General features: G+C 49.2%; 1 protein-coding gene across 18 annotated transcripts in view; it reads right to left on the bottom strand.

Annotated features, from left to right (window-relative positions):
- Positions 1 to 19,718, bottom strand: part of JAKMIP3 (Janus kinase and microtubule interacting protein 3) — a 41,654-nt gene that overhangs the window by 13,528 nt on the left and 8,408 nt on the right. For 3 of the 18 annotated variants that reach the window (XM_054382627.1, XM_054382628.1, XM_054382632.1), the window contains exons 3-12: positions 14,020 to 14,139; positions 12,473 to 12,619; positions 11,321 to 11,452; positions 10,613 to 10,648; positions 8,848 to 8,907; positions 5,674 to 5,802; positions 3,408 to 3,536; positions 2,507 to 2,590; positions 660 to 722; positions 207 to 305 (exon numbers count right to left, since the gene is read on the bottom strand). In XM_054382627.1, the coding sequence (XP_054238602.1) occupies positions 207 to 305; positions 660 to 722; positions 2,507 to 2,590; positions 3,408 to 3,536; positions 5,674 to 5,802; positions 8,848 to 8,907; positions 10,613 to 10,648; positions 11,321 to 11,452; positions 12,473 to 12,619; positions 14,020 to 14,139 (999 nt within the window). Of the gene's footprint in view, positions 1 to 206; positions 306 to 659; positions 723 to 2,506; positions 2,591 to 3,407; positions 3,537 to 5,111; positions 5,113 to 5,673; positions 5,803 to 8,847; positions 8,908 to 10,612; positions 10,649 to 11,320; positions 11,453 to 12,472; positions 12,620 to 14,019; positions 14,140 to 16,766; positions 16,983 to 19,718 lie in introns of all 18 variants that reach the window. The other 15 variants (XM_054382616.1, XM_054382617.1, XM_054382618.1 and 12 more) reach the window with 12 other exon arrangements.

Genomic DNA, 19,718 nt, shown 5'->3' with positions numbered 1-19,718 from the left:
AGAGATTAACAAAGCAGCCACTCACAAGAAAAATGCAATCCTATCTATATTGTAATGTTTTTTTTTTCCTTTTCTTAGCACTTGTCCCAGCCCTTTTGGGCCATGTTGCTCTTCACAGCAAACACGGGCGAGCTCCCAACTGCCCTGCCCACAGCTCAGGCAGCCCAGGGCAGGTGGGAAGGACCATGCCTGTAACAAGTGCTCACTTCAAGCTCCAGGATCCTGAACTCCAAGAGCTCATTTTGATCCTTCACATCCTGGACATCATGTTTTAGGCGAGCTTCCTCAGCTTCCATCTGTTTGATCTGGAAAACAAAGCAACAAGCTGTCAGCACTGCAGCATCATTTGAGATCCACCACCCACTGACCATGCTGGGGAAACACCAGGGTCAGTGTGAGGACCCCTGGGGTCAACAGAGCAGGGACATGTGGCTCCAGTACTTGGGGACATGGAGCTTTTCTCCAGCACTACTGTCCTCACCAGGACATGGTGTGGAGCAAGAGGGAATGCCAGAAATCCACTTCTGGCATGTTGGAGGATTTTGTCAAGCTAAATGAATTAATGCCAGTGGAGCTCTGTGATGCAGGTTAGAATACTGCACCTTCTGCATTCCTTAAGCTGCAAATATTCATGGAATAACAACAGAAACATTAACCACCTTTTCTACCAGTTCTTGGTTTCTTCTGTACAATGCTTGCTTCTCCTCAATCCACTTCATGTCCTTGAAAAAGAAATGACCAATATTGTAGGTGAGGCTGCAAACGGTCAGCAAAGACAGCAGAAAGTGTCTGAATAAATCCTAGAATTACAGAATTTGCTTGGAAAAGACCTTTAAGGTCATCAAGTCCAACCATTAGCCCAGCACTACCAGGTCACCACTAAACCATGTCCTTCAGCACCATGTCTCCAGCACATATCCCTTTACAGATGGGGACTCCACCAACTCCCTGAGCAGCCTGTTCCAATGCCTGACCACTCTTGCAGCAAAGATATTTTTCCTCACCTCCCACCTAAACCTCTCCTGGCACAGTTTCAGGCCATTTCCTCTCATTCTATCATCTGATATTAGGGAGAAGAGACCAATCCCCCCCTCTCTACAACTTTTAGGGAGTTGTAGATGTCCAGAAGGTGTCCCTTTAGCCTCCTTTTCTCCAAGCTGAATGACACCATTTCCCCCAGCTGCTCCTCACCAGACCTGTTCTCCAAATCCTTCACCAGCTTCATTGCCCTTCTTTGGACCTATTCCTGCTGCTCAATGTCCTTCTTGGAGTGAGGGGCCCAAAACTGAACCTAGAATTCAAGGTGTGGCCTCACCACTGCCCAGTACAGGGGGACAATCCCTGCCCTGGCCCTGCTGGCCAAACTATTGCTGATCCAGGCCAGGATTCTGGTGGTGGTCTTGGCCACTTGGGCACACACTGGCTCATCTTAATCTGCTGTCAATCAACACCCCCAGGTCCTTTTCTGTCAGGCAACTTTCCAGCCACCCTACCCCAAGCCTGGAGCATTCATAGGGTTGTTGTGACCCAAGTGCACCACCTAGCACTTGGCTTTGTAAACCTCTGTGATGGTTTGAAACTATCTTTTTAATTTTTCCTTGCAAAGTTCAGAACAGAGAAAGTGAAAGAGTGTAAATAAGTCACTATTGGGTGTAAGAAAGCAAAATACTGATTGTTCTAAACACTTCCATTGGATAGATAGAAATGTTTAAGAACTATTACCCAAAACAAAGTAGGCACTCTGCACATTCTGCGTTCGGCAGTGGGGGCAGTTGCTGGGCTGTCTGGCTGCTGTTTCTTCTTCTCTTCTGGCTGAAGATAACACACACTGACCTTGGCAGCTAAGTTAGCAGCTAAGTTAACAACTTTCTGCTTAACTAACTCTGCTTTCTGTCCAAGGGGAGTCTGGGGGGGAAGCTCCTGGGAGAGAGAGAGGCCCCTTTGGGAGGGTCCCCTTGGGGGGAAGCAAAGGGAGATCGGTTGTGCTTTTTCTGTTGATTGTATATATTTGTAAATGTTGTGAATTTTGTATATTTGTACATATTCATTGCATTTCATCATAGATTGTAGATTCTGCTTTCTAAATACAGCTTTTCATTTGCTTCCAGACTAGGCTAGCCTGGTTATTGTCAGTGGGGGGGGGGAATTTCAGCTCACACTGACACAACCTCATACAACAGACCTGAACCCAGCCAGCCAGCCAGCCTGGCCAGATCCCTCTGCTGAGCCTCTGATCCTCAAGCAGATCAACACTGCCACCCAATTTAGTGTCATCTGCAAACTGACTGAGGGTGCTCTCAATCCCCTCATCCAGGTCACTGATAAAGATCAGCCACATCAGGATCGCTCTATAAATCCAGGAACACTTGCTCTGTACATCCAGGAACACTCAGGAGCATCCCCAGTACTTATTACAAGGTGACACGACCAGTCTGATCTCTAGAGCCCCCTCCTGCCCCCAGCACAAGGGCTGGGGACAGGGCTGGTGGCCAGCCCCAGGCATTACCTGCCCCTGCTCAGCCAAAGCCTTCTCCAGGTCTTCTATCTGAGCCTGTGACCGGTGTATTTCTGCTTGCAGCTGCTCACGTGTCTGTAGGATGGGAGGGGAAAGAAGGAATGAAAAAACAGATAATAAATCACCCTTTCTCTAAAAGACAAAAGCTAAAGCAGGCACAGAGAATACAGAGAGCAGCAAATGCTTGCAACAAGTGATTTCTAAACATCTTTGGCAGAGCAGCTGAGCACACAGCTTTACAAATTAGTCACAAAGAGGAGTCTTTGAGATAGGATCATCAACCTGAGATTTAAGGCTACCATAAGCAGCATCCCATTAGGTGGACAGTAGGACAGCAAAATACAAAGGACTTCTTGGAATCAAAGAATTGTTTGGGTTGGAGAAGCCCTCCAAGACCACTGAGTCCAAACACTGGTCTAAGACCACAATGGCCATGAAACCATGTCCCCAGGTGCCATGTCCACATGTTTCTTGAACACCTCCAGGGATATGACTCCACCACCTCCCTGGGCAGCCTGTTCCAATCCCTGACCACTCCTGCAGAAAAGAAATTGTTCCTCATGTACAACGTAAGCCTCACTTCCAACCTCTCTGCCATGGGCAGGGTCACCTTCCACTAGACCGAGCTGCTCAAAGCCTCATCCAGCCTTGCCTTGAACACCTCCAAGGAGGAAGCATCCACAACCTCCCTGGGCAACCTGTTCCAGTGTCTCCCCACCCTCACTGTAAAGAATTTCTTCATACTCTCCAGTCTAAATCACCCCATCCAGCAGCATGGAGCTGACGGAGCTGCCTGGCCCCACTGTTCCTTGAACACAACCTGAGCCAACCCAGCCAGAAACCCTCCCACCACACCAATCCTTTATTTCCAGGTAATATAAGCCATTTAGACCTTAACTTCTCGTTCTGCATCCAATGTTCCTCCGACCTGTTCTTGCAAGAGGGCGTAGGCTCTCTGCAGAGCCTGGTACTCCATCGTCAGCTGCCGAAAACGCAGCTCCGTCTCTTCCTTGGCCATGCCCTGCAATGACAGCAAAAAAAATAAAGGGAGAGTGGATGATGTTTGTTTTCTCCAAAAAGGACCACAAGTAGTCCTTTCCAAATGCAGCTTGGGAAGCACAGTAGCAAAGATCTTGCTGTGCACCCTCAAGACTATGTCTCTTTTGTCCCTTGGATGTCTCTTGGATTCGCTTACTTCAAGAAAATGCAATACAGGAAGAAAAGGGAATTCTCTCCACCTTGGGGAGACAGACACCTGGCATCCATGTAACACTCCAACACCTCCATCTCCTTTCTCACTGCACCAGGCAAAGTCATCAAACCATGGAACTACTCAGGCTGGAAGAGACCTTTGAGACCATCAAGCCCAACCATTCAGCTCACAATCCCACCACTACTGCTAGGCCACTGCCACTAAGCCATGTCACAGAATCACAAAATCATGAAACTGTTGAGGCTGGAACAGACCTTGGAGATCATCAAGTCCAACTGCTCGCCTAGAGCTCACAATCCCACCACTACTGGGACCTTCCAACCCAGCCTTGTATGACTCTGATTTACTGTTAAGTCACCACCACTGAACCACACCTCTGGGCACCACATCCACGTGTCTTTTAAGTACCTCCAGGGATGGTGACTCCACCACCTCCCTGGGCAGCCTGTTCCAATGCCTGACCACTCTTGCAGGAAAGAAATTCTATCTCATCTCCAACCTAAACCTCCTCTGGAACAATTTCAGGTCATTTCCTCTCCTATCACCTGATACTTAGGGACAAGAGACCAATCCCACCTCTCAGGGAGTTGTAGAGAGCCAGAAGGTCTCCCCTCAGCCTCCTTTCTTCCAGACTAAATACCCCTAGTTTCCTCATATGTTCCTCATCAGATTTGTGTTCAAGGCCCTTCATCCACATCACATGTAATGATGAAAACCTGACTTGAAACAACAAAAGGCTTCCAGCCTGGAGATCAGGCAAGCCTGACAGCCTCCCTCAATTATTAAAACACTGATCTTGAGCTGACACTTGTAGAAACAGTGACATCAACATGAAAGAGCCCTTCATCTTCTTCTGCCTCCTCACAATACCCAGCACTGAATGCTTTCATGTGGGGCTGACTGCAATGCTTCACCTGACACAAAATGAGGTTATGCTGCTGGCTGTGTGCAGCAGCTTCCCACTGCCTGAGCAGGGAAAGGTGTCACTGCATCACAGAACTGGTTGGCAGAGACTTCTAAGATCATCCAGTCCAACCATCAACCCAATACCACCATGGCCACTAAACCATGTCCCCAAGTGCCATGAACAACTCCAAGGATGGTGACTCTACCACCTCCCTGGGCAGCCTGTTCCAATGCCTGACCACTCTTGCAGGAAAGAAATTGTTCCTAATCTCCAACCTAAACCTGCCCTGGCACAATTTCAGGCCATTTCCTCTTGTTCTATCAGGATACTAGGAAGAAGAGACTGACCCCACTTCACTCCCACCTCCTGTCAGGGAGTTGTAGAGAGCCAGAAGGTCTATCCCCAGCCTCCTTTTCTCCAGACTAAACAACCCCCCATGTCTCTCCCCTGCTCCTCACTAGCCCTGCTGTCCAGACCCTTCACCAACTTTGTTGACCTTCTCTGGAGCTGCTCCAGCCCCTCAACGTCCTTCTTGGAGTGAGGGGCCCAAAACTGAACCAGGATTCGAGGTGCTTCTTGAGGCAAGGGGATAGTCATTGCTCTGCAGGCAAGGGCCTCCTGTGAAGGCTTACTTCTCCTTCCAGCAACACAAACCTTATTGCTCCATGCTGAAGTCAACATGACCAACAGAAGGACCTGAACCACCTCCTTCTCCTGCCCCAAACCGCACGTGCAACAAACCTGCAGTACACTTCTTTGTGAAGACATCTTCTGAGGGTTGTCCAACTTCACAGTCCTTTTAGACCCCCTAACCTACCATAAATCTCCCATTCTTATGCTGTAACATTTCCAGCTTGGCTACAAGCTGTGAAATGACTGAGGACCTGAGGTCCAGAGATATGAGCCAACATACCCAGTATGACATTCCTGATTTGCTGGTCAAGTAAATGACAAGTAAATGCTAGACCAGAGCAGGAGTTTCATTAGCAGCTAGCAGTGAGGTTGCACAGCAAAAGAACAGAGATGTTTGACAAATACCTCTTCCAGGTCATCTTCAGGAGTGCAAGGGGTTTGATCCGTCCGGTCGGTTTGGTATGAGATGGAGGAACCATCAGACTCCAAGGAAGCTTCTTCATCGTAGCCAAAGAACGTCTCCACCACCGGCTTCTGGCAGAGAGAAGGCATCAGGAGGCGCAGCCCTGGCACGTCGCAGCGCTGCCACGGCTCTGCCAGCACCGTGGCAGCAGGGGGGCAGAGGTGACATGGGCACGTGGCTACACCACCTGGGATCTGAACATATCCACCTCTGGAGGAACCGCAGTTCCAAGGTATTGGACAATTCTCACTCTATCACACAATCACAGAAACATTCAGGGGAAAAAGCCCTCAGGATCACCCAAAAGTCCAACCCAGACCCCTACTCTACCAGGGTCACCCCTACACCATGGCCCCAAGCACCACAGCCAAACCATCTTTAAACACATCCAGGGTTGGTGACTCCACCACCTCCCTGGGCAGCGCATTCCAATCCCTGACCACTCTTGCTGGGAAAAAATTGTTCCTAATGTCCAGTCTAAACCTACCCAGTCATAGCTTTAGGCCATTCCCTCTTGTTCTGTCACTAATTGCCTGTGAGAAGAGACCAACACCAGCCTCTCCACAATGTCCTTTTTTCAGGTAGTTGTAGGAGAGCCATGAGGTCTCCCCTCAGCTTCCTCTTTTCCAAACTATCCCCAGCTCCTTTAGTCACTCTCCATAAGATTTATTCTCCAGGCCCTTCCCCAGCTTCCTTGCCCTCCTCTGCACTCACTCCAGCACCTCCACATCTTTCCTGTATTGAGGTGCCCAAAACTGGACACAATACTCGAGGTGTGGCCTCAGCAGAGTGCAGTCCAAGCTCCTTGAAGAGCTGGTTGTGGCAGTTTTAGACCCTGCCTATGACAATTTTCCACAGATGGAGTAGAAATGTGGTAGAATGTAAATGAGTTACTATTGAATCACAGAATCATAGAATTGTTAGCATGGGAAGGGACCTCAAGGATCATCCAGTTCCAACCCCCCTGCCATTGGGAGGGACACCTCACATTACATCAAGTTGTTCAGAGCCACAGTCAGCCTGGCCTTAAAAGCCTCCAGGGATGTGGCCTCCACCACCTCCCTGGGCAACCTGTTCTAGTGTCTCACCACCCTCATGGGGAAGAACTTCTTCCTAACATCCAATCTGAATCTCCCCACTTCTAGTTTTGTTCCATTCCCCCTACTCCTATCATTACCTGACACCCTATTGGATGCAAAAGAAAAATAATGATAAGGTCTAAACAATCCCGGTGGTCTGACATCTGCCATGAAGGTAGTTGTGTAAACTAACTCCTTCTTCTTTTTGGCCTCCTCACTCTAGCAGATACTAGCTGGGAGCTTTTGCTTTAGCTGTTGCTGACCTTGGCTGCGTTTCTTTGTTGTGGCTAAGTACTAACAAGCTACTCTCTGCCTTTCTCCCTCTCTCTTTTACCTTGTATAGGTGTATGGGAAGGGAGCAGGGAGGAGGAGGTGTTGGTAATCCCCTGGTTTTGTCCAGGGGGGGTTCTTGTGTTGTTTATAAATTGTAAATATATATAAATATTGCCTGTTTTGTACATATTCATTGCATTTCATACTCCTAGATTTGTAGCGTGCTTTTAAATAGAGCTTCATTTGCTTTCACCTGAGCTGGTCTGGCAATTTTATGTTGGGGGTAATTTCAACCCACCACACTGGCCCAGTTCTGACCATGTATGTACATCTACAGGGTCTTCACCCCATGAGAGAGCTCCAGTGGCAGCTAAACCCATCCCAGATGCTGAACTGCCCTGTTTGCTATCAGGTATCAGTGTCCAACCTCAAATCTCCTGCCTTATGGGAATGTGTCTTCTCCTGATTTCTCCCTGAGTGCCCAGCCTGAGGTGGGAGCTGGGCATTGAAACAACTTTGTCAACTCATCATCACCCCCACCATGTCCCTGCTGGCCCTACCACAACCTCCAAAGGACATGTCAGATGTACAAGAAATGTTCTGCTGGGGAGTGTGAAGCTCCTCACCACAGGGCTGGTTTTACAGGCTGAAGAAATCCATTTCTGCACTCCAAGCTGCTTCTCTTTAAAAGGGTGAGGGCAGTGGTGGCAAAAGAAGGTTTGCTGTTAAAGCCTGAAAGCCAAAGGTGACCTTCCAAAGACAGTTCTAAGGTAGTTTTGGTTGTTGATTTACAGAAACATTTCTAGATTTCATAGAACTCCAGGCTGGAAGGGACCTCAAGGATCACCTGGTCCAACCAATGTGGCCTTTTGGTTTTCATTTGCAGTGGATAACTTCCCACATCTCTTTTCCCTGTTGCCATTTCCAGGATGACAAAGATTGAGGAATTATCTCCCTCTCACCCTCAGTTCATTACTGACAGATTCATTAGCTCCAACATCTTCTTAGTCCCTCCTGGATAGAGCAGTGCTTGCTCTCAGGTCCCCAACACTACACCTCATGATGCCATCAGTGCTGACATTGGCATGAACATCCTGCCAATCATTCCTTAACCAGCATTCTCCTTCTGCCTGAATCACACAATCATTAAGGTTGGAAAAGACCTCCAAGATTATCAAGTCCAACCTTCTACCCAACACCTCCATGGCCACTAAACCATGTTACAAAGTGCCACATCTACTCATTTTTTTGAACATTTCTAGGTACGGTGACTCCACCACCGCCCTGGGCAGCCTGTTCCAATGCCTCACCATTCTTTCAGTGAAGAAATTGTTCCACATGTCCAACCTAAACCTCCCCTGGTGGCAACTTGAGGCTGTTTGTTCTTGTCCTATCACTTGTTCCTTGGGAGAAGAAACCAATCCCCACCTCACTCTAACCTCTACAACTCAGGGAATTGCAGAAAGCAATGAGGTCTCCCCTAAGCCTCCTCTTCGCCAGACTAAACATCTCCAGTTCCCTCAGCTGCTCCTCAGCTGCTCCTCATATTCTCTAGAGCCTTCAGCAGCTTTACTGCCCTTCTAAAGGGCAGATCCTCCCAGATCTTCTCTGGATATCCCCACACAGGCTACCAAAGTCCTTGAATTACATGTCCCAAATCTAAGATGAGGACCCATTATGTGCACCCTTGAGGAGAACATTCCCCTGTGTGGGAACCAGAGGAAGCCAGCATGCCCAGGTCACCAGGCAAGCTTTTGCTTTTACCTTGGGAATTCTTGTCATTTTCTTCCTCTGCTTCCTATACCTCAGCAGTTTGTCACGTTCCTGAAAGAACCAGACACAGACAGGAGGTTTATTTACATTACCTGTGGCAGTACTGGGAGTCACTGGGCAACCAAGAAACAGCAAGGTCAGTGTTGGCCAGTGTCCCAAAATCAAATATTTATCCTTTCCTCAGTCAGATCTTAGTTTTACAGAATCACAGAATTCATTGGGGTAGAAGGGACCCTCAAAGGTCATCTTGTCCAAGTCCATCATGACTGCAGCAAGGACATCTCCAACTAGAGCAGGCTGCCCAGGGCCCTATCAAGTTTGACCTTGACTGTCTCCAGGGATGGGTCCTCCACTACATCTCTGGGCAGCCTGCCCCAGTTTTAAAGTCTAACACGTCACAGGTTTGCCATGCAGCTGCTCATTAAAAGAGCAAAAGAAGGCTGATTATAGCCCAAACTGACAGGTTAAGCTTCACTTCAGAGCTGCTCCATGACCAAGCCTCTGTGTGTGTGCCTGTTCAAGGCCACATCTTCTCTGGTGGATTCAGATTCTGGGTTGGAAGGGACATCAAAGATTACCTAGTTCCAACCCCCCTGCTATGGTCAGGGACACCTCCCACTAGAGCAGGTTGCTCAAGGCCTCACCCAGCCTGGCCTTGAACACCTCCAGGGAAGAGGCATTCCCAACTTCCCCAGGCAACCTGTTCTAGTGTCTCACCACCCTCACTGTGAAGAATTCCCTCCTAATCTCCAGTCTAAATCTCCTCTCTTCCAGCTCAAAGACATTACTGCTTGTCTTATCACGACGAGCTCTTGCCAAAAGTCCCTCCCCAGCTCTCCTGTAGCCCCCTTCAGGTACTGGAAGACTCTAAGGATGGGCTCTCTGACCAGGGAGGAGTAGCAAAGACCAACTCCTGCCCATGGCTCTTGGTGCCTCTGGAAGGCAACCCAGCAACACAACACTCAGAGTGTTTGGCCTCAGTACTCTCATTCTCAGCTACTTTCTCTAAGTGTCTGCAGGTGTCCAGTGCCTCTGGAAAAAGAGTTTGAGCATTTATTGCTCCCAGCAGATGTTTTCTTTTTAATTGGAAATTATGATGCTCCTCCTAGAGTCATCACAGAATGGCTTAGGTTGGAAGGGACCTTAGAGATCATCTGCTCCAACTCCCCCACCCTGGGCAGGGGTGCCTCTCAACTAGACTTGGTTGCTCGAGGCCTCGTCCAGTCTGGCCTTGAACACCTCCAGGGAGGGAGCATCCACAGCCTCCCTGGGCAACCTGTTCCAGAGTCATGGCAAGATTTTATAGTGCTGAAAAAAAGGCTTTATTCTGGGTGGGAAATACAGGCAAAGAAAGAAGTTCTAAAGGGAAGCTCACCATAGCAGGAGAAGGAGACACAGACTGGGGAGAAGGAAGAAATGTTTGACACTGGGGGTGGTGAGAGCCTGGCCCAGGTCATGCAGAGAGGTGGGAGATACCCCATCCTAACAAAGAGATGAGTTGGGCAAGGGCAATGACTTGCTATCTGCCATCAGGACAGGGTGAGCACACTGATCTTTGCCTCTGGGGTCATCCTAGAGGGGGAAAACTCAGCTTTCCTCTCTCACCAGAGCTTTCCTGTCCACTATCACTGTGCTCTTCTCTGGTGAACAGCTTCTGCTGAACATCTACATTGACAGAAACCCTCTGTGATCCCCTGCATGCTTTTCATGAGCAGCAGCTTCAAGCACAGGAAGATGAGGATGAAAATGCCCTTACCATGACACTCTTCACATAGCCAGCGGTTTCCAGGGTCTGATGGAAAAGAATTAAATGAGGTCAGCAAGAGAGCAAATTTACACCAATCCAATCCAATCCAATCCAATCCAATCCAATCCAATCCAATCCAATCCAAACCAATCCAATCCAAACCAATCCAATCCAATCCAATCCAAACCAAGATATTTCCTGAAGGAGTGTTGTGATTCCAGTGTTTTCTCCTTCCAAAGACTGAGAACATGTCCAGTTAGCCCCAGTGCAGTGCCCAGCTGAAGGAGCTCTGCCATGTTCTCTCCCAGGTGCAAGACTTGCCCATCAGAACATCTGCTGGGCATGCTGGTTCTGGCATGCAGTGCAGTTAGATTCATTCACAGATTCACAGACTGCTTTGGGTTGGAAGGGACACTGAAGATTATCCAGTTCCGACCCCCCTGCCATAAGCAGGGACACCATCCACTAGACCAAGTCACTCAAGACTTCATCCAACCTGGCCTTGAACAGAGAGGGGACATTTCCAAACACCCTACCACAGACAGCTTCCATTCAGTTCAATCACCACTAACCAACCGTGGTGATTGAGATGCTGACCATGTCCTCTGCCTGTTGGCTCACAGAACCCAAACCACCCCTTGCTTGGTCTTCCTTTCTTGTGCTTTGGCCTTAGCTGACCTTGCACGAAAGCATGAGAGCACCAGAATTGTCTCTCACCTTGGAGAGCTCATCAATGATATTTTGCTGTTCAATAACTTGTAGTCTCAGGAAGTCAACTTCTCTTTCTTCCTGGCTGTGGTCAAGGTCATTTAAAGAGCTTGGTCTCCTGATTGATCCAGCTCTTTGTCTCTAAAAGAAGCAAAGGAGGAGATGATCAGAAGGTTTGCCAAGGGACAGGACATGACTCTTCCCCTTAGTGAGGCATCCAGTCTAATGGCTGTTCTGGCAGCCATCCTGCTTGGCTTTTGCTGAGCCTTACATCCAGACTGCAAACACCCTGGGTGTTCCTGCTGCTCACTGTGCTGCTCATTGTCACCACAGAGGACATGGGGCATGGGGCAGACAGCACACCACAGACAGGTGTTAGCAGCACAGAATCACAGAACGTTAGGGGTTGGAAGGGACCTCCAGAGATCATCAAGTCCAAGCCCCCTGCCAAGCAGGATCACCTAGGGCAGGTCACACAGGAATGCATCCAGGAGACTCCAAAACCTCTCTGGGCAGCCTGCTCCAGTGCTCTGTCACCCTCACCATAAAGAAGTGTTTCCTTGCGTTGAGGTGGAACCTCCTGTGTTCCAGCTTTGTTCTACACATTCCTTGAACACCTCCAGGGATAGTGACTCCACCAGTCCCCTGGACAGCCTGTTCCAATGCCTGATCACTCCTTCAGTAAAGAAATTCTTCCTAATCCCCAATCAAAAGCTCCCCTGGCACAATTTCAGGCCATTTCCTCTTGTTCTATCACCTGATACTATGGAGAAGAAACCAGCCCCCACCTCACTCTAACCTCTTCCTTTCAGGGAGTTACAGAGAGACAGAAGGTCTCCCCTCAGCCTCCTCTTCAGAATAAACAACCCCAGGTCCTTCAGCTGCTTCTCCCCAGACCTGTTCTCCAGACCCTTCACCAGCTTTGTTGCCCTTCTCTGGACCCACTGCAGCCCCTCAACGTCCTTCTTGGAGTGAGGGGCCCAAAACTGAACCCAGGACTCAAGGTGCATCCTCACCAGTGCCCAGTACAAGGGCACCATCACTGCAGCCAGTGCCAGAAAGTGGCATCTTCTCTGTTAAAGCTGGAAGCCTGGGACAATGCCTGACCCTCCCATCCAGTGAGCAGCAGCCCCCTGCTCTCTGGAGCACACAGACACTCACCATGGCGAGGTTCTCCTGGGTTACAAACTTCAATTTATTCTCCATGCGCCGTAAGGCATGGGACAGCTCCTCATTCTTCCTGCTGAGGCGTTTGTTCTTGTCCAAGATGGGCTTGTACTGACTTTCAGCTTCTCTAAGGCGTTTGAGCTGGAAGAGGAGGGGAGAATGAACACCTCTGGAGCTGGCAGCTTTCATCAAAGACATTCATCCTGTTCTCCAACTCTCACACTATCAGCATTTCCTTCTAATGCAAAGCAGAACCGAGCAACAACTCCTGGTATTTTCCATGGGGAAGCAGATTATTCCTCCCTCATCAGGTGTTCAATCTGTGCCTCCTTCATGAAGTGTTCAGTCTGTGCCTCCCTCATGAGGTGTTCCATCTGTGCCACAAGTGTGTCACGTCAGCAGTCTATTCAGCTTATAAATTAATAAAATAATTCCAGTTCATGTCACAGATTGATAGATTCATAGAATGGTGTAGGTTGGGAGGGACCTTGAAGATCATTTAGTTTCAAGCCCCTGCCATGGGCAGGGACATCTTCCACTGCATCAGGTTGCTCAAGGCCTCAGGTCATCTAAAAAAATTCTTTGGTGTATAAGGAAAGATGAGTGTGCTGTCAGATACCAGCAGCTACAGGGTGCACAGAGGAAGCAGCTACTCCTGCAATGATTCCACAGAATCCCTGTATGGTGGGGGCTGGAAGGGACCTCTGGAGATAAGTCAGTCCAAACCCCTCCTAAAGCAGGGGAACCCACAGCCGCTTGCCCAGGATCACAATGACCAGGTGGAGTTGGAATCTCTCCAGAGGAGACTCCACAACCTCTCTGGGCAGCCTGCTCCAGGGCTCAGCACCCTCACACCAAACAAGTTTCTCCTCCTGGTCAGATGGAACCTCCTGGGTTCCAGTTTGTTCACACTGCCCCTTGTCCTGTCACTGGGCACCACTGACAGGAGTCTGGCCATATCTTCTTACCCCCCACAGGTCCTTTAGCTCTTGCTGAGCACTTAGAAGATCCCCTCTCAAGCTGCTCTTTTCCAGGCTCAACAGCCCCAGGTTTCTCAGCCTTTCCTCCTCACAGAGGTGCTCCAGGCCCCTCAGCCTCTTTGGAGCCTCTAGTGCAGTAGTTCCCTGTCTCTTCTGAACTGGGGAGCCCAGAACTGGACCCAGGACTGCAGCTGTGGCATCAGCAGGGCAGACAGGGAGGAGAACCTCCCTCAGCCTCCTGCCCACACTGTTCTTCATGCAACCCAGGAGACCATTGGCGTTTTTGGCAATGAGGGCACATTGCTGGCTCATGGGGATCCTGCTGTTCCCCAGTACTCCAAGGTCCTTCCCCACAGAGCTGCTTTCCAGCAGGTCAACCCCTCACCGACAGTGGTGCAGGGGCTTATCCCTCCCCAGGTGCAGGACCATACGCTCGCCTTGGTTGAACTTCATGAGGTTCCTCTCCGCCCTGGGGAGGTCGGAATTCTTTCCAAAGAGCCCAGAGGAGAAGATCTCCCCATTTTGGGGACAAGGCATGGCCAGAGCAGGATGTGCACTCACCAGCTCGTTTCTCTCCTCGGACAGCAGCGCGTTCCTGTCCTCCAGCTTCCTGATGATGGCGCTCAGCTCAGCGATTTTCAGTTGGAAGCGCCGGGCATCCTTTTCATCCAACTGCTGTTCCTAAAACAAAGATCAACTGCAAATAACTGTTCATCAGTCTGCAGGCAAGGGCAACAGTTTGTCAAAGCTCACACTTTTTTTTGCTTAGCCCAAAATCCAAACATTTCAGAGCGTGGTGGTGGGGCAGAGCGGGGGCTACTCAACCTCAAGTGACCCCTGAGAGCTGCAGGAGGAGACCAATGGGAGGTTGGAGTGGGAATGGAACAAAGAATGCAAATGCAGAAGGATGTAGATGCAGGGATGGAGTCATAGATGGGCAGACTTGGGAATGGAAAGGAGAAGATCCAGAGTGGAGGGAGGAGGCAACGTGCCCCATGTGTGCCACTGCTGAACTGAGTGCTTTAGACACAACACCCACTTTGTGAGGAGAGAATGGGATCAAAATAGTGAAGTACAAAGAGGGGGAAATCCGTGCAGTCAGTCATGGCAGAAGCTCCTCCTCCACAAAGCTCTGGCCCTTATCGACTTCTAAGGGGTCATAAAGCCAAGAGGGTGACACTTGGATTGAGAACACTCCAACTGTAAGCAAACAGAATCAGAGATAGATGTCTCCTGGTGCAGCAGTTACAGCTATTTACAAATGTGACAGACTTTCCCCCTTCTCTAGGACTTCTTCTGCTGTTTGGCAGAGGTTGAGTATCAACTGAGACAAAGAAATTAGTGCCTGTACTGCTGGTGGCACTTTTGGGAGGTCTAAGTTTCCTCATTCAACAGGTGCAGGAGAGGCTTGGGCCAAAGGATTGGTTTGCTCACGTCTAGGTGTCTATATTCTGTCCTGGTTTAAGGACACCCAGGACAACTTCTAGTGAGAAAATTAAGGCTGTTGCAGAAGGTATCTTGATGGGAATCAGTGATGGGGAGAACTTGCAAAGGTCAGATGTATGAGGTCAGTTAATTGCAGGGGTTTCATATCAGCAACTCAAGGCAGAAGCAGAAAGGTACTGTGGTTATAGTAAAAAAACCCAACAGCCATTGAAGAAGGATGATTAAAATGGAATGTTCTGGATTCTTAGATTCAGAGTGGTTTGGGTTGGAAGGGACTTTAAAGACCATCCAGTTCCAATCCCTGTGTCCTGGGCAGGGATACCTTCCACTAGCTCAGGTTGCTCAAGGCCCCATCCACCCTGGCCATGAACACCTCCAGGGAAGAGACATGCACAGCCTCCCTGGGCAACCTGTTGCAGTGTCTCACCACCCTCACTGTAATGCTGGATGCTGCACTGTAGAACAGAAAAAGAAGAGATGTTCCCAGCAGGTGTCTGACTCGCTGTATGGTCCCCTGGAAGTGAGAGCACTCAGCAGCACAAACCCTGAGCCAGTTATAGGAGGACTGGGGGATGCCCCACACCTTTATGCACTGTGTACCTTTCCCTGGGTGAACTGGCCTCGTCCATCTGCTAAGAAGAGCCACTCTTGGAAGTCCCAAGGTGGCAGAGATACATCAGTGGGGCAGGAATGCATTTGCATCGTTTGTTGGCAAAGCTATGTCAAACCAAGGCAGGTGGCAGTGGCATGGAAGGGTGAGGAGAAGGAAGAGAGAAAGCACAGAAAGATTTCCCCCTGCTAACAGAACCAAACCAACCAGGAAACAAAAGCACCAACGAGCAAGAGCTCTCCCATGCCAGGGCTGGGTTTAAACCTGATGGGTCTGGCTAACAAACTGGGCATGAAACCTGATGGGTCTGGCTAACATATTCACAGAATGCATCAGGCTGGAAGGGATCCTCAAAGCTCATCTTGTCCAGCTCCCCTGCACTCAGCAGGGACACCTCCAACTAGACCAGGCTGCACAGGGCCATATCAAGTTTGGCCTTGAATGTCTCCAGGGATGGGTCCTCAACCACCTCCCTGGGCAACCCATTCCACTCTCTCGTTGGAAGAGCTTCCTCCCAATGTCCAACTCAAGTCTACCCTGCTCCAGTTTCAAACCAATGCCTTCATCCTATCACCACAGGCCCTTCTAAACAGTCCCTCCCCAGCCTTCCTGTAGGTTCCGTTCAGATATTGAAAGGCTGCTCTAAGGTCTCCCTGGAGCCTTCTCTTCTCCAGGCTAAGCAACCCCACTCTCAGTCTCTCCTCATAGGAGAAGTGCTCCAGATGGGCCTGCTCCAACACATCCACGCCCCTCTTGTGCTGGGGGCCCCAGAGCTGGATGCAGTCATCATCCCCCAGCTTAAACTGATATCAAGGATTGCCCCAATTCCTTCTCCATTGAAGAGTCCACCCATCAAATCCATGTCTCTCTTAGAGAGAAGACTGTTGTGGGGGACTGGGTCAAAGGCTTTACAAAATTCCAGACAGATGACGTCCATTGGCTTTCCTTTGCCCACTGCTGTAGTTACACCATCAATGAAAGCCACTAGGTAGGTCAAGAGGGACTTGCCCTTGGTGAAGCCACACTGGCTTTCCTGAATCATCTCCTCGTTCTCCATGTGCTTTAGTAGAGCTTTGAGGAGGATGGTCCTGGCTAACAGCCTGGGGCAAGAACTGGTGCCTCAGGGTGTCCCCTGCATGGCTATGGGAAAGCTGTTGCTCGAGGGTGCACTCATCAGGCTTCTGTCACTCTTGTGCCGCCTTGTCCCTCTGTCTGCTCGCTCGTTGAGGTGAAACCATGTGAAAGTGCTTACGGGGCTTCCCGAATGATCTGAAGCGTCTCCTGCACCACTTGGATAAGGAAGTTCCCGCTTGGGGCTGCTCAGATGCCGATCAGACTCTTTGATCTGGGAAAGTTGTTCATCTAAAGCCTCCTTTTGGAGCTGCAGTCTCTGAGCATGCCCGGCTTGAACCCCTAACTCTCTCTCCAGCACGTAGACTGCTCTGTCTTTAAACTTAATCTCCTCCATCTACAAGGAGAAGAGAACAGAATCACACAGAGCATCTCGACAACCCCCAGGGTGGCCAGAGAACAGCCACATGGAGCCAACACCCCTCCACATGGAAAATACAACATCATCCTCCTGGAAACAGCACAGCAGCAAGAGGTTGATAGTGAGAATGTGAACTGAGTCACTCCACCCTCCTGGGAGCATTGTCCCTTCTTCTGGGGACCACCCAGAGCAAAATCTCCCTCTTCAAGCAGAGGTTTTGCCCTTGAGATGGTTGGGAATCATAACAGAATCATAGAATGGTTTGGGTTGGAAGGGACCTTTAAGATCATCAAGTGGGGTTGGGACTAGATGATCTTCAAGGTCCCTTGCAACCCAAACCATTCTACAAATCTACTTCCAACCCCCTGGCACGGGCAGGGAAACCTTCCCCTAGACCAGGTTGCTCAAGACCCTGTGCCTTGAACACTTGCAGGGATGGAGCCCCCCTGGGAGCCCTGTTCCAGGGAAATAACCTGGGAATACAAATAAATACAAATATAAATATATAAAATTGTCATGGGAAATAACCCACGTTCTCAGCACCACTTCAGGACAGAGTAAAACCCATTAAATCCTAACATTCCCAGCACAGTTTGGAGAAGTTCACTCAAACATTTTGATCTCTTTGCAGCATTTTGGCTTGGGAAACTTGCAAATTTGGATTCGTAGCTGTAAAAGAAAACCATTAAAAGCTGCATTTCCTTTTAAATTTCCAAATGCAGAAGGAATGTGAATCCTTTCAGTTCTTTATCCAGGAGTCTCCCAAGAGAGCAATTTGTTTAATTACCCCCTTGCCACAAAAGGTTTTGCTTATGCATAATAAACACGATGCAAAAATCATTAAGTGCTTAAATGACAAATGTCAGTTCTCTCTTGGTCTCTCCTGTTAATTGCCTGCCTGCTCCTGCTGGGCTCAGAGCTGTGCTCATCACCCCTGCATCAGGCATGCTGCACTTGCAGGTGCTCCAGGAATATCTTCTGTGTGGTTTTCCCCAGTGCTAGTGTGGAATTAAAGCCTCCTGTCTACAGAGGTGAGCAGGTTCACCCACGTGGGCGCTTCCCTTGGAGGGGTGCTGGGGTCACAGGGGACACCTCACACACCATGGGCTGGGTGCACATCATGGTTTACACCAGGGTGAGACCCTCAGAGTCACTGGATAGTTTCACAGATTCATAGAATGGTTTGGGTTGGAATGAACCCTCAAGGGTCATCTTGTCCAACTCTCCTGCACTCAGCAACCAGACCAGGATGGTCTGTGCTCTACCTAGCGACCAAAAATTACTGAGCACAGCCCAGAAATGTCCTCCAGGGGCTGTGTTGATGCAGGGCCCTGCTGGAGGATCTGAGGCTCTTCCCAGCTGGATCTCATGCACATCAATTATACATGAAGACAAAGCCTTAATTGCCCTCAGAAGGCTGCCAAATGTGCTTACAGAAGGAGATTGTCTGGGAAGAAAGAAATCATATACCCCCACAACTTTTGGGTTTGGACACCTAAGATTTTGGGCATGAGTTTTAGAGCCTTGACATGTTTAATTTAAATGATCAGATATTACAATGCAGCCTGCTTGAAACAAGAGCATTTTGCCTCACAAGAACCTTGTTTGATGTTTTTACCTTTGCTGGCTTTGTCTGTAAACCTGGTAGAAAAGTGCCCTTGGGAAGTGAGAGGTCACCCATGGTGCTTTGCTTCCAGCAACTGCAGAAATCACAGAATATCTTTGGTTGGAAGAGACCTCAAAGATCATCCAGTCCAACCTTCAACCCAGCACTGCAAGGTCACCACCAGACCATGTCCCTAAGCACCAGGTCCACACACTGTTTAAACACCTCCAGGGATGGTGACTCCACCACTGCCCTGGGCAGACCATTCCAATGTTTGAGAACCCTTTCAGTGAAGACATGTTTCCTAATGTCCAGTCTAAATGGCCCATCCAAGGACTGGCAGTTTACAGACCCAGTGATGGCACTGGGAAGTGGCTTCCCTGGGTGTGTTTGGGTGTGTGGGGGGGTTACAGCTGTGAAAGAGATTAAATTGGAAAGGACACAGGGCATGATATCCCTCTGCTGCACTTCACCACTCACCCCATCACCCTCACAATTCCACAGCTCCAGCCAAGGTGCTCCCTGAAGGGCTGCCTGGAGTAGTCCTGCCCTTGGCTAGCCCAAGGTTGGAAGAATTGAGCCAGAAAGCCAGGGAGATCCCACATCATCCCTGGGGGAAAAGCCAGCCAAAAGACAGCGCAGGACAACCTGTGTGGAATTTGTGTTTTAAAGTCATGCAAAATTTAGATTCTTTTGGTAAAATGGAGCAAAGCAAGGTGCTTTGGGTGCTGTTTCACTAAAGGAGCTTTCCACAATTTCCATGAAGGCAACGGTCTACTAACTTCGAATGAAACAAAGAGATTCCCACTGAGGTCCTCCTGCTAAAAACCTCACCAGGTAGGAATCTAAAAGGCTGTATAAATGAGAAGGCAGCACATCAGCAAATGGTTGTTTGAAATAAGCAGAATATTAGGTAGCTGAATCCCTTTTTGTATGGAAACAAAGACACGGCACTGCACAGACAACACTTTAAAGTGGGAAGAACAAAGAAACGGGAGGAAAAGACAAAACATTTCACAGAGTGTCACCAAAACCCCTAAACACAATCTTCATAAGGAGCAAAGGAAGCATCAGCATTCACATCTCCCCTCTCACATCATTAAATT

The sequence above is a fragment of the Indicator indicator genome, chromosome 7 (genome assembly GCF_027791375.1).
Source record: "Indicator indicator isolate 239-I01 chromosome 7, UM_Iind_1.1, whole genome shotgun sequence".
NCBI classification, from domain to species: domain Eukaryota; kingdom Metazoa; phylum Chordata; class Aves; order Piciformes; family Indicatoridae; genus Indicator; species Indicator indicator.
Note: the sequence above shows the minus strand (reverse complement) of the source record. Positions and strands in the feature narration are given on the sequence as shown.